This window comes from Scyliorhinus canicula, chromosome 3 (assembly GCF_902713615.1).
Source record: "Scyliorhinus canicula chromosome 3, sScyCan1.1, whole genome shotgun sequence".
NCBI classification, from domain to species: Eukaryota; Metazoa; Chordata; class Chondrichthyes; order Carcharhiniformes; family Scyliorhinidae; genus Scyliorhinus; species Scyliorhinus canicula.
Window position 1 is genome coordinate 267,647,728 of NC_052148.1, and position 13,700 is coordinate 267,661,427.

Genomic DNA, 13,700 nt, shown 5'->3' on the forward strand with positions numbered 1-13,700 from the left:
AATAAATGTTGCCCTTTGACGGGGGAACTAAAAAGATATAAAGAGTGGCAAAATGTACACTGGCAGTGGAGACACTTGCCCTAGTGGAGGCAGCTGATATGGCATTTTTTCTATGAAATGAATGGAACAGGGCATTTGGGAACAGCACCTATAGAGGGTCACATGTACAATAAGTCCCTTTGGGAGCATGTCCACTCTACAAAAAGAGCCAATGAAAAGAGACGACAAATTGACATAGCGAGCCTAAAATAAGTGCTGGAGAATTGTGGAGATTGACAAAATCAAGTGAGTTGATAGCAGTTACCAATTATCTGACTGAGTCTGACCAAAAAAGGGACTTGCCTCGAGGAAGTTATGAAAAATTGTTAAAGAGGGGAGTCTTTAACAAGACCCATAAGGAAGAGAGCGTGAGGGTGGAATTTTTTTTGTTTTTAAGAAGAGGTTGAATTTATTGCAGAAATTGAAGGAGCAACAATCAAGGCTGAATTTATTGCAAAAAAAATTATATATACATTTGTGTTCTGGTAATATATGTTAAACGCAAACATATTTTTCTTTAAGAGGGGGAATCTGTTTGGAAAGTGTTAATGTTCCCCAGTGCTTGAGTTAAGATTGGAGGTTTCATTGTTTAATAGACCACACTTATTGTTTGATTGACTGCATATATATATATATACATATATAAATAATATATATGGGATACAGGTGGCACTGTGGTGTTAATGGAGAAGTGATTGTTGGACACAATAAACTTGTAAAGTCAAAGAAGTCAAGAACCTACGGAACCTATCCGTCCCAGCCAATCTTTACTGCTCAATCAACGTCATTCTTTTCAAACAACCTGGGCAACACGATGGCGCAGTGGTAGCACTGCTGCCTCACAGCGCCGAGGTCCCAGGTTCGATCCCGGCTCTGGGTCACTGTCCGTGTGGAGTTTGCACATTCTCCCCGTGTTTGTGTGGGTTTCGCCTCCACAACCCAAAGATGTGCAGGGTAGGTGGATTGAACATGCTAAATTGCTCCTTAATTGGAAAAAATGAATTGGGTACTCTAAATTTATTTTTAAAAAATTATTTTCAAAACAACCTGCAAACTGGATTATTTGTTTTTCATGACATTTTGGTTTGTGGGAGCTTGCTATACATATCTTTTTACGTTAGAACGGTCACGGCATTTCAAAAGTACTTCTTAGGTCGCAAAGCGCTTGGGGATCAAAGCAGGTGATGATGATAGGCGCTATATAAATGTACGCCTCGCTCCTATTCTGTTATAATAATTCCGAAAGTGGTGATGTATAATTGTTTTTTGATGCCCCTGTTATAATGCTACTTCAGAATTGTTCATGGTATGAAAATGGCCGCACACCGCACAGACTGCAGTAGCCTTTGAAAAACGCCTGCTGTCACCTTCTCAGGGTCATTAGGGAAGGTCAAAAAATGCTGGCCTTGCAGACAACATCCACAGCCAGAGACTGAATAACATAAAAACCTTTTATTACAGTTGGATGATATGAAACCAACATGAGTCTTACAACAAAAGCAAAATGCTGTGGATTCTGGCCGGTCTGTGGAGAGAGATGCAGAGTTAATGTTTCAGCCCGATGATCCGTCATCAGAAACCGATCATTGATTATGCATGATCATTTTGCGGACAAATTCTGGTTTACAAAAATGTGTGTTTTATCTGTTTTGCTATGTGTGATTGCAAAGAGCTTCCACATGGGATGAAACCTGTTCTCTGGCGATCTTGCAGGTTTTAATCATCTTTTCTCAGTGAAATTTTGTTTGATTTTTCTCTTCCTATTATGGCGCTGCTTCTCTTGGGCAAGAGACTGTGCCCAACTTCCTTTCCGTTGACGATGTGAATGAGGTCCTGCAGGCTTGATCATTCCTCCTGACTCTTGTTTTTTCTGGCCTCACAGGAAATTATCAATGCCTTGAAGCAGTCCTGGCATGTGAACTGCTTCGTGTGTGTGGCTTGCATGCAACCCATTCGCAACAACATTTTCCACATGGAGGACGGGGATCCTTACTGTGAGAAAGGTAAATGCTCGCCTCACTGTGTCGCACGAGAAAGTTATTTCAATACTCCTGAGGCTATGCTCAATATCCCCTGTTCTGGGGGACTGCGGTGGTAACAGCCTGCATGTGGCTACCTCTATAAACCGTTCATACTTAAAAGCGATCTTTTGAACTGATGTCTTGGAAAACCAAGCATTTTTGAAGCTGCAAAAGGGATTCAGTTTCGTACCTTCAGTAATATTTTACTAATGTGTTGCCCGGCAGCTGTACTCTAGTCCGGTTCTGTTTGCATGACATCATACCTGATGCTCATTAAAAACGCTCCTCGTGCAAAGGGGCTATGGAATTAATCCCGTGTACTTTTTCCTTCCACAGATTATTATAATTTATTTGGCACCAGTTGCCACGGTTGTGACTTTCCCATTGAAGCTGGAGATAAATTCCTTCAAGCGCTGGGCCACACTTGGCATGATACCTGCTTTGTATGTGCAGTAAGTAAAGCTTAACTCCGAGCTCACGATCTCTGAACCTTTAACATGAAAAGCGTGCGTCTGCCTGTACGTCCCGTCGACAGAACCTTGCTCCCTCTCGTCACTCCTTTCACCACGCATTGCGCACTATCTATTCCTCTGCCCATATTGACCTTGCAAATGTCTTTTCGTAACCTAACAGGTAACTTTCCCAACAATCGTACAAACGGCTTCTGTGTGCAGGTTACATACCGGGTGCATTTGTTACGTTTTCTATAATTTTCAGGAAATGTATTATGCTGAATAAGGGAGAGGGAAATTTTGAATCTACGTAATATCCTGAGAATAAGAGCCACTGCTAACTGCAAGACATCACGTTTACTAAAAATGTCATGAGACGAGAGACTGATGTAGAGAAAGGTGGACAAACCAATCTTTCCTCAGTCTAATTTGATTTGTTTTTAAGTTGCGTTGAATGTTGAACAGAGACGTGAAAGATTGAGAGGAGAAAAGTAGATTGACCTCTGACCTTTAACGACCTGATGTTGCCTGGGAATGAAGGAATACCAAGACTGTTACGGTTGAGAAGCATCAGGATAGCCCGGGAATGGTGAAAGTGATGGCAGTGGAAAAGAGAAGGGCTTCAAGGATGGGAGAAAAGGTAGAGGACACGACAGGAATAAGGAAGTAGAGGAAGCATGCATAAATAGGAAAGAGAATGAGGCAGAAGCCACAAGGGTCTTATTTCTCCAGCCCATTCTCAAATGCTGTAGGTATTGCCAACCTGTCTCATAGCATAGAAACATAAAAAATGGGAGCAGGAGGAGGCTATTCGGCCTTTCAAGCCTGCTCCGCCATTCATGATCACGGCTGATCATCCAACCGAATAGCCTGATCGCGCCTTCCCCCATATCCTTTGATTCCATTCGCCCCAAGTACTGTATCTAACTGCTTCTTAAAAACATACAATGTTTTGGTCTCAACTACTTCCTTGTGGTAACAAATTCCACAGGCGGTCCACTCTCTGGGTGAAGAAATTTCTCTTCATCTCTGTCCCAAATGGTTTACATGTATTCTTAGACTGTGACCCCTGATTCTGGACACCCCCACCATCAGGAACATCTTTCTTGCAACTACCCTGTCTAGTCCTGTCAGAATTTTATAGGTTTCTATGAGACCCCCCCCCCTTTCATTCTTCTAAAATCCAGCGAATACAATCCTAACTGACTCGATCTCTTCTCGTATGTTAGTCCTGCTATTCCAGGCAGTCTGGTAAACCTTCTCTGCACTCCCTCTGGAACAAGAACATCCTTCCTCAGGTAAAGAGACCAAAGCTATGCACAATATCCGAGGTGCGGCCCCACCAAGGCCCTGTATCATTGCAGCAAGACATCCCTGCTCCTGTACTCAAGTCCTCTTGCTATGAAGGGCAGCAATTAATTTGCTTTCTTTATGCCTACTGTACTTGCATGCTTAACTTCAGGACACCTAGGTCTCTTTGCACATTCCCCTCTCCTAATTTTTGACCATTCAAATAATAGTCTGCCTTGCTGTTTTGCTACCAAAGTGGATGACGCACATTTATCCAAATTACACTGCATCTGCCATTCATTTGCCCACTCACCCAACTTGTCCAAATCACACTGAAGGATCTCTGCAACCTCCTCACAGCTCACCCTCCCACCCAGCTTTGTGTGCAAATTTGGAGATATTACACTTTGTTCCCTCATCTACATCATTAATATATGTTGCAAATAGCTGGGGCCCCAGCACCAACCCCTGCTGTACTCCATTAGTCACTGATTGCCATTTGGAAAAAGAAACTTGTGAATTCCTACTCTTTGTTTCCTGTCTGCCAACCAGTTTTCTATCTATCTCAATACACTACCACAATCCCATGTGCGCTCTAATTTTATGCGCTAATCTCTTGTGTGGGATTTTGTCGAAATCCAAATAAACCACATCCATTGGCTCCCTCTCATCAACTCTACTAGTTACATGCTCAAAGAATTCCAGTAGATTTTCAAGCATGATTTCCCTTTAATAAATCCATGCTGACTCTGTCCAATCCTGCCACTGTTTTCCAAATGCCCTGCAATAGAATCTTTGATAATGGATTCTAGAATTTTCCCCATGACCGTCGTCAGGCTTATTGGCCTATAATTCCCTATTTTCTCTCTATCTCTCCCTTTTTGGGGTTACAATAGCTACCCTCCAATCTGTACGAAATTGTTCCAGAGTTGATAGAAACTTGGGAGATGACCACACTGGAATGTAGATTATCAGGCCCCGGGGATTTATCGGCCTTCAATCCTATCAATTTCCCAAACACCATTTCCTTACTAATACTGATCCCCTTCAGTTCCTCCCTCTCACTAAACCTTGTGTTCCCCAACATTTCAGGTGTGTAATTTGTGTCCTCATTTGTAAAGACAGAACCAAAGTATGTATTTAGTTGGTCAGCCATTTCTTTGTTCCCCACTATAAATTCCCCTGTTTCTGACTGTAAGGGACCTACATTTGTCTTCACCATTCTTTTTCTCCTCATATACCTATAGAATATTTTAGTCAGTTTTTATGTTCCTGCAAGCTTACTCTTGTACTCTATTTTCCTCTATTCTTAATCAATCCTCTGGACCTCCTTCGCTGAATTCTAAACTGCTGCCAGTCCTCAAAAAACAGGTCTGCACTCCAAAAGCTTTGCACTGGCTGTGAAGCACTTTGGAACGTTCTGAGTAAAGAAATGCTAATTGTTTCTTTCCTCTCTTAAGCTGACTCGCTTTTCTTTTTGCCTTTCATTCCACCTGTGTGTTAACAGCTACTCCTTTAAAACGCCTTGGGCAGGATTCTCCGTAGCCCGGCGCCAAAATCGGGAACGACGATCAGGCGGAGAATGGCTCCCGACGCCAGAATCAGGGCAGGCGGCTGTTTGACGCCGGTTCACGATGCTCCACCCCCTCCAAATCGGTGTCATTGGGACGCGTGACACGTGCAGTCGCTACACCGTCGGTGCGTTATCAGCCGGACCACCTGCGATGCCCCGCCTCCCCGATAGGCCGAGTTCCTGACGGCGTGGGCCACTTGTGGTCCCAGCGGTCGGGGGCTTGGCATGCCGGCGTGCGGATAATGTCCAGCGCCGCCACAGTCAGCCAAGATCCGTGCCTCTGGCCGGAGAGGGCTTCTACTAGGGCTGGAGGGGCGTGGTGCAGGGTGGCCAGGGAGTGGGCTGTGAAATGAAATGAAATGAAAATCGCTTATTGTCACGAGTAGGCTTCAATGAAGTTACTGTGAAAAGCCCCTAGTCGCCACATTCCGGCGCCTGTCCGGGGAGGCTGGTACGGGAATCGAACCGTGCTGCTGGCCTGCTTGGTCTGCTTTAAAAGCCAGCGATTTAGCCGAGTGCGCTAAACCAGCCCCATGGGGTCGGGGTGCGCGGGTAGGCGGTCCAGCACAGCCGGCGCCATGTTTTCTGGCGCGACCCGCGCGTGTGTGCGGGGTGTAGGTGTGCGCGGCTGCAGCGTGTCAGCCTTTGCAGCTCGGGACCGGCGATTCTCCGAACGTCAGAAACGGAGAATCCAGCTCCTCGGATTTTTTATCTATTCACAGCATCACAGAATAATACAGTGCAGAAATATTATTGACCTGAGCTTCTGTGGTCAGAATCACAAGCAACACCATAGCCCCCACCTGCGGAAACCACAATTTCCCAGCAGCAATGCTCGACACCACCTTTGAAAAATGGAGACAGGACAGGGGGACGCTAACAGTCAGGGACTTCTACATATGGGACAGACTAACAACCTGGGGCGAGCTGACAGAAGGCCTGGAACTACCAACAGGACACCTCCAAATCAAACACTTTCTCCGCAAGGAGGCGGCAAGATACCCCAGGGCCAGAGACACACTATTAGAGGAACTGATAAACATGGAGAGTAAAGAGGGGGGTGGGTGGGGGGAGCTGTGGGAACATTTATAGACGGTGACTACCACTGGACAAAGCCAGACAAAAATGGGAGGACGAACTGGAGACGGAAGTGGGTTGTGGATTCTGGAGCGAAGCACTGAGCAGGGCCAACTCCATCTCCTGCACGAGGCTCAGCCTCATTCAATCTAAAGTGGTGCACAGAGCGCACCTAACCAGATCCGAAATGAACAGGTTCTTCCTGGAGGTGAAGGATAAATGTGAGCGGTGTCAGGGAGACCTGGCCAACCACCCCCATAAGTTCTGGGCTTGCCCCAGACTTGTAGGGTTATGGACAGCCTTCTCCGAGGCAATATTCAAGGTTGTGGGGGTGAGGGTGGATCCGTGCCGAGAGTGGCAGTCTTCGGGGTATCGGAGCAGCCAGAGCTACACATGGGGGAAGGGGGCCAACGCCCTTGCTTTCGCTTCCCTAATCACACGCCGAAGAATCCTGCACGGTTGGCGACTGTCAGCACCACCCACAGCTGCAGACTGGCTGGCAAACCTATCAGAATTTCTCCACCTGGAGAAGATCAAGTACCCCATCCGAGGGTTGGAAGAGCGTGGGGGCAACTCGTGGGCCTGTTTCAAGATCTACTCGAGGCAAACAGCGACTAGGGAAAGAGGGAGAGCAGACAAGAACACACACTTCAAGGAGGTACAAAGGGGGGAGGAGTTAAGGAAGAAACCCAGGGCAGCTGCAGGAGAAACATGGAGGGGGGAAGGGTGAGGATAGGGGGCAGGAAGCCCCCCCCCAATGAACCCACAAGGCCGGCAAAAAAAACGCAGGGGAAAAAAAAGAACCAGGAGCTCAGCAATAGAGCACCCGGGGCCGAAGTGGGGAGGACCAAGGAGGGGGCAGGGAGTGGGACAGGGAACAGGGAGGGGGAGAATATATACCAAGAAAGATGTATGTAAATAAGAAACTGGATGAAATGGAAATATCAGACATTGAAGTATCACTCTGTAAAATTGAAAAATGCCAATAAAAACATTTTTTTTTAAACTTGGGGCGGAATTCTCCGCTCCCGGGAAAAATCAGGAGGGCCGTCGTGAACTCAGCCGAATTTCACGACGGCCTCGGAGGCCGCTCCTCGCCCCCTATTCTCCCCTCCCGGCGGGACTACGAGCGGCGCTCCGTAAATCTTGGCCGCGGGGGCGTTGCGCCGAGGATGACGCGGCCAGTGCGCCTAATGACGTCAGCCGCGCATGCGCAGGTTGGCCGGCTCCAAACCGCGCATGCGCGGCTGACGTCATGACGCCGACGGCACGAACCCGCACATGCGCGGTGGCCATCTTTCCCCTCAGCCGCCCCGCAAGACGTGGCGGCTTGATCTTGCGGGGCAGCGGAGGGGAAATAGTGCGTCCGATTGAGACGCCGGCCCGACGATCAGTGGGCATCGATTGCGGGCCTGTCCCTTCCCGAGCACAGTCGTGGTGCTCTTTCCTTTCTCGGCCACCTACAAGCCCCAAACGGGCTTCTCACTCCCGTTTCACGACGGCAGTGACCAGGTGTGGTTGCCGACGTCGTGAAACGGCCGCGAACGGCAGGCCGCTCGGCCCATCCGGGTCGGAGAATCGCCGTTCGCTGTGAATAACAGCGAACGGCAATTCTTCCGAGCCGGGGGCGGTGGGGGGGGCATGAATTTTGTCGGGGGGCCCTCCCGCGATTCTCCCACGCCGCGTGGGGAGCGGAGAATCGCGCCCCTTGCCCCTCGCCTGAGGTGTGGAGACCTTCGGATTAAATCACCACCAGTTAGCTTTCTCTCAAAAGGGGAAAGCAGCCTCTTGTCCTCAGGGCCTGTGGCAACTTTCATTTCATTTTTCATTTTAATTTAATATATTTTAATATTTATGTTTCAAATAAAAATATTTAGCTTTCTTGTCAGAAAATGTAAATGTTATTGTTTTAGTTTAACTCACTTCATGCGTGCTTTATTTGTTGTTGTAATCTGTCCACGGGGCAGATACGGTCGCGATTAATCAAGTCCGTGCCACTCTAATGGAAGTGAGGTTTAGGGGTAGGTTCTAGCGATGACTGTCTGAATACTGAACAAATCTTACTTTATTGGCAAAATCAGGCTGAAATTTTAACATTTTTCTTATTTGTGCGTTAGAATAGGCCTCAAATTTTCTGATATTTTTGTGTTATTTATTGGCTTTTTTTGTTTTATTTCAGGTGTGTTGTGCAAATTTGGAGGGTCAAACCTTCTTCTCCAAGAAGGAGAAGCTGCTATGCAAGAAACATGCTCATGCCGTAAATATCTAACGCACATTGATGAGATGCAAAGAAGAGGAGGACTGAAGAGAAGCTATAGAAGAGATGAAAAACAAAGGAATAATTTGCTTTTTTTTTGTTGTTGCCGTGAAAGGCATCAAAGATATAACTTAGTCATTGGGGTTTGAAGGGGTTGGTGTGAGGTGTTTGAATCTGTTTTGGTTTGGGGCTCTGCTTGGATCTTTAACTGGGAATACTGGGTGGTTGGTGGCCCAGTGTTGTGAAGTTATTGCATTTCACCCACTTAAGAACTGCGTTCAAAAAACTATGTTCAATCTTTTAGCGACCTATAATGTTTGTTGAGAGACACAATGGAACCTTCAAACACAAATGACTCTGATTTATTCAAAATTTGCGTGAATGATTTCCGTTGCTGTAAAGACCCCCCCATGCGATGATGTAGCAATTCAAGTAAAATGATCATACTAAATGTCAACACAACACTTGCTTTTCCAAATTTAACGTCAGCCCAATTAGTATGAAATCACGCCAAATAACTGCTTTGAATTCTTGCCCTTGATAGAATCAGAATAGACCTGGTTCTTTTTTGTTACATTGCCTGAGTAGTGTTTGCTCATCTGAGGTCCTTAAGACCGTGAATTTCTTTTGGAAGGAATGATTTTAGTAATACATCGACCATCGGTTATGGTCTTGTGAGCAAATTTGATGGAATTTGACAGCGGTCTATGAAGGGAAATAGTGATCTATTTACACCAAACCTGATGGATGAGTTAATCATGAACGCTTGATTGATCCCTGTTGGAATATGCATAACTTCAAAGAAAAAGATTAATTGAAGGAAACAGTGTCCCAGTCTTGCAAGGATTTCACAGGTCTTGTGAAACACCTTAAACAACTGTTTAATGGTGCTCAAATTGAATGGTACCTTGTTATGCAAATCACGATTGTGGTTGGGAATAATGCAACCACCAGACTCTCTGGTGATCCTAGAATTTTTTTTTTATTCAACCATAAATCTACTGGACTTTAAACAAAGTTAGTGAGGTGTGTCTTAAATGAGTGTCTCTTCTGAGGGGTAGAAGCGATTGGGGATCACCCACACGGCGTCCTGCTGATAATCTGAATTTTGAGAGCCAAGTCTTTTGGGAGGGAGGGGGCTTCTTGCCAATGATTGCATACTGTCATGTTCACTAGGAATGGGGAGAAAGAAGGATTCCAGATTTGAAAGTGGGCCTGTGCGCAATCTCTTGCCGTTTCTCTTGACGTAGGCACTTTAGCTGTATGTGGGTCCACAATGCTAAACTGGATCATGTGCTTCTGTACCTCAGTAGAAACCAGGGGTAATCTGGAATTCAGCTTTTTTGTCTCTGAGCTACGCTGCAATCCATTGGATCATTGGATGAATGGGAGAGTTTTACTTGTTACTGGATAATGGAGCTTAGTTTAAAACTGCACAATTTTCAATTTGTCCGGAACTATTGTGAGGAGGGTGGAGGGGTGTCGGCGGGGGTGAGGAGGTTTATGTTGCACCTTGAGATGACCGCGTGCTTCTGGCTGGATGATGTTTCCATCCTCCCCTCTACTTCCACGTTCCCCCTTGCATTATTGATCAAGGCACCTGTTGCCATGGGGGAAGGGGAGGGGTGATCTGACTGCCCCGATCGGCCACTTATTTCTGCGGATTTCTATTTGGTTAAGTGTGCAGAGTATCTGTTTAGGGAATGGGCACCTGGACTCTTTTTTTTTTTTTGTAGCCTGAAATGAAGCTAAACTGCCCTGTTGTGCTCATGCAGTGCAATGCACCTGAAAGGATATGGCAGTACAGGCAGCGGGACTGGAGGGGCAGGGTATGGCAGAACAGGCAGCGGGACTGGAGGGGCAGGGTATGGCAGAAGAGGCACCGGGAGTGGAGGGGCCAGGGTATGGCAGTACAGGCAGCGGGACTGGAGGGGCCAGGGTATGGCAGAACAGGCAGCGGGAGTGGAGGGGCCAGGGTATGGCAGTACAGGCGGTGGGACTGGAGGGGCCAGGGTATGGCAGTACAGGCGGCGGGAGTGGAGGGGCAGTTTTCAAATGCATTCCTTTGACGCTCGGGCCGCATTTGCCTCCATATTGGGTTGGCAAACCTATAAAAGGGGTTGCGGTGCTGCTGTAACCAGCGTTGCCTTAAATGCAAACAACTGCCAAATGTTTCAGGTCCATGAAAATTGTTCGAGCTGAGACTATGTGGCTGTGGATGAGGAACATTTCTTGCCAGAATGTTTCATGTTTTCCCTCTGCAGTTGAAATTGTGCTTGCTTTGCTCGTGCAACGTGTAGTCACTGGCGCGATGCAGGGAGCTGTGTCTGCACATGCATGTTCATCTATCCGACAGGGAGGCCACCTTTCTAATGCTGACATGTGCAATTTACGTGGTTGGTTATGAGTTCCACCTATCAATGCTGGTCACACAAACAATGCTGCACGACATTGCTGTTTTTCAAATGTATAAACCAGGCTTGTAATGTATTTTAATTTTTAACACCGGATGTACAGGTTAAATATTCTTCAGATGGTTCGCAGGTTAATGCAAAAGTTTTGCAAAGACAGAGGAGCAGCTCCAATACGATCATTTACTTGGGCAAAAAGACGATTTAGCCTCGAAATTAATTTTTTCATATTCCAGTGTGACTTCTTTTATTTCACGGAACGGCACACTTTGGGTCTTGCCTGCTGTATCTGGATAGTTTGATTTGAATGTACAGCTGGGTAACAGGATAGCCCTACAGCCCAGGAGAAAGAAACTAAAGCACATGGCTTAAAACTACCTAGCTCTTGTCACATTATTCAATTTGTCGAGGACTGTTGGCCCACATTATGTCTTGAGGTGGCCGAGTGTGTGGGGTTACAGGCTAAGGTCTTAACTCGAGCAACACAGGAGCGTTATCCAATGTCATCAGCTTTGTTTGTTGTTTCAAGTTATACAGTGCCACGAAAATGCCTAAAAATGTTGCTCGTTTTTCTTTGTCTCAACTCTGGGATCGGAACATTGTTTCTCCAGATGAACTCAAATGTTGAAACATGTATTGGGCATCCGAGGAGGTAATAGTCACCCAGGGAAATTCAAAAACTGTAATGTTTTTTTAATAGATGCCTTGACATTCGGCTCCAGCATTGAGAGCTAGTAGAAGTGGGCTGGTTCTGTATGTGCACACTGAAGATGGAATGAACGACAATGTCAATGTGTGTGTTTGTACCATCTCCTTTTAATGATCATTAATCTAAATGTTTTGCCACAATGAAGGAGGATCATCCAGGGTTGTGTTAAAAGGAGGATGCAAAGTGGATATTTTACCAGGTGCTAATCCCCCACCAAGGTTAGGTGGATTGGCCATGCTAAATTGCCCCTTGGTGCCCAAAGGTGTGCAGGTTCGGTGGATTGGCCGTGCCCAATGCGTGGGGATAGGGTGGGGAAGTGGGTCAAGGTAGAGTGTTCTTTTAGAGGGTCGGTACAGACTCAATGGGCCGAATGGCCCTCTGTACTGTTTGGATCCCATGGACACCCAGACACCTGTTATATCGCCCATATAGGATGTTACTGCAGCAGTGAGCAGGAGTTGCGTTTGGCTTATTTTAGTCTGTTCTCTGCACCATAGCCTTCCTGGGAACTGATTTAGGTTTGTACAATATCCAGTGCACTTATAGAAAATGGTTAACTTTTTTGTACTAAACCTGTCATCTGTTTGAGTGGATGATGCAGATAGACTGTGGTTACGTGTTAACCTTTGTTAGCAAGCAAATTGAAACCTTTTAAACACAACTCAAAAAGAGAATGCTCTGGACATTCTCCCACTCCTCACTACTGAACAGCTTGTTATAAATATTTTTGAACCATTTGAGGAGGGAACACGTCAAATAGTCAAGCTAACTGAGTTTACCCAACTTCCAAATATATGTTTAGAATTGATTTTAAAAAGGCTTTGAGATGCTGAGAGCTATCACAAAAACAATATTTGGAAACATACCTGGAATTTAAAAAAAGGAGTTGTAAGAGGATTCTGCTTTTATATTTATGCATGCCTATTTTATAAACATATACAATGAGTTTACATTTGAACCGAAATGCTTGATTGTCGATGTGCTTCCATTCAATCAGTCGCTCGATTGTAACAAAAATAATAACATGGTTTGCTTTCCTATATACATATTAATAAATCTTTGTCCCGCTATCTTTAAAAGAAGTTTATATATTTCCAAGAGTTCTTTGACTTCTTCTTTATTTCTAGTTCATAGAATTTACAGTGCAGAAGGAGGCCACTCGGCCCATCGAGTCTGCACCGGCTCTTGGAAAGAGCACCCTACCCAAAGTCAACACCTCCACCCTATCCCCATAACCCAGTAACCCGACCCAACACTAAGGGCAATTTTGGACACTAAGGGCAATTTATCATGGCCAATCCACCTAACCTGCACATCTTTGGACTGTGGGAGGAAACCGGAGCACCCGGAGGAAACCAACGCACACACGGGGAGAGCGTGCAGAGTCCGCACAGACAGTGACCCAAGCCAGAATCGAACCTGGGACCCTGCAGCTGTGAAGCAATTATGCTATCCACAATGCTACCGTGTGCCAATATGACTCACTACTTCAGGTCAAGATAAGGAAACCCCGAAATCCATTTCAACCAGTGGTTGAGTAGAATGGGCCTACATTCTCTGACGTTCTATAAGGGAGGCGGTGGTCGAATGGTACTGTCACTGGACTAGTAACCCAGAGACCCAGGATAATGACAGGTGATGGAATTTAAACTCAAATGTAAAATGGTTTAATGATGAACATGGATGATTGTCAGAAAACCCCATCTGGTTCACTAATGTCCTTTAGGGAACAGAATCTGCTGGAATACCCTGGTCAGGCCTACATGTGACTCCAAACTCACTGCAAAATGGCTGACTCTTAACTTACCCCTCAATAAATACCGGCACAGCAAATAGAAACAAATTTTAAACAAACACTCCAAAGAATGACA

At 45.9% G+C, this 13,700-nt stretch overlaps 1 protein-coding gene across 8 annotated transcripts in view; it reads left to right on the forward strand.

The window, feature by feature from the left end:
- Positions 1 to 12,911, forward strand: part of pdlim5a (PDZ and LIM domain 5a) — a 292,715-nt gene extending 279,804 nt beyond the window's left edge. For all 8 annotated transcript variants that reach the window (XM_038792764.1, XM_038792763.1, XM_038792761.1 and 5 more), the window contains 3 exons: positions 1,922 to 2,042; positions 2,397 to 2,512; positions 8,632 to 12,911. In XM_038792764.1, coding sequence (XP_038648692.1) covers positions 1,922 to 2,042; positions 2,397 to 2,512; positions 8,632 to 8,721 — 327 coding nt within the window. In that variant the 3' untranslated portion in view covers positions 8,722 to 12,911. The remainder of the gene's footprint in view (positions 1 to 1,921; positions 2,043 to 2,396; positions 2,513 to 8,631) is intronic.
- The last annotated feature ends 789 nt before the right edge of the window (positions 12,912 to 13,700 follow it).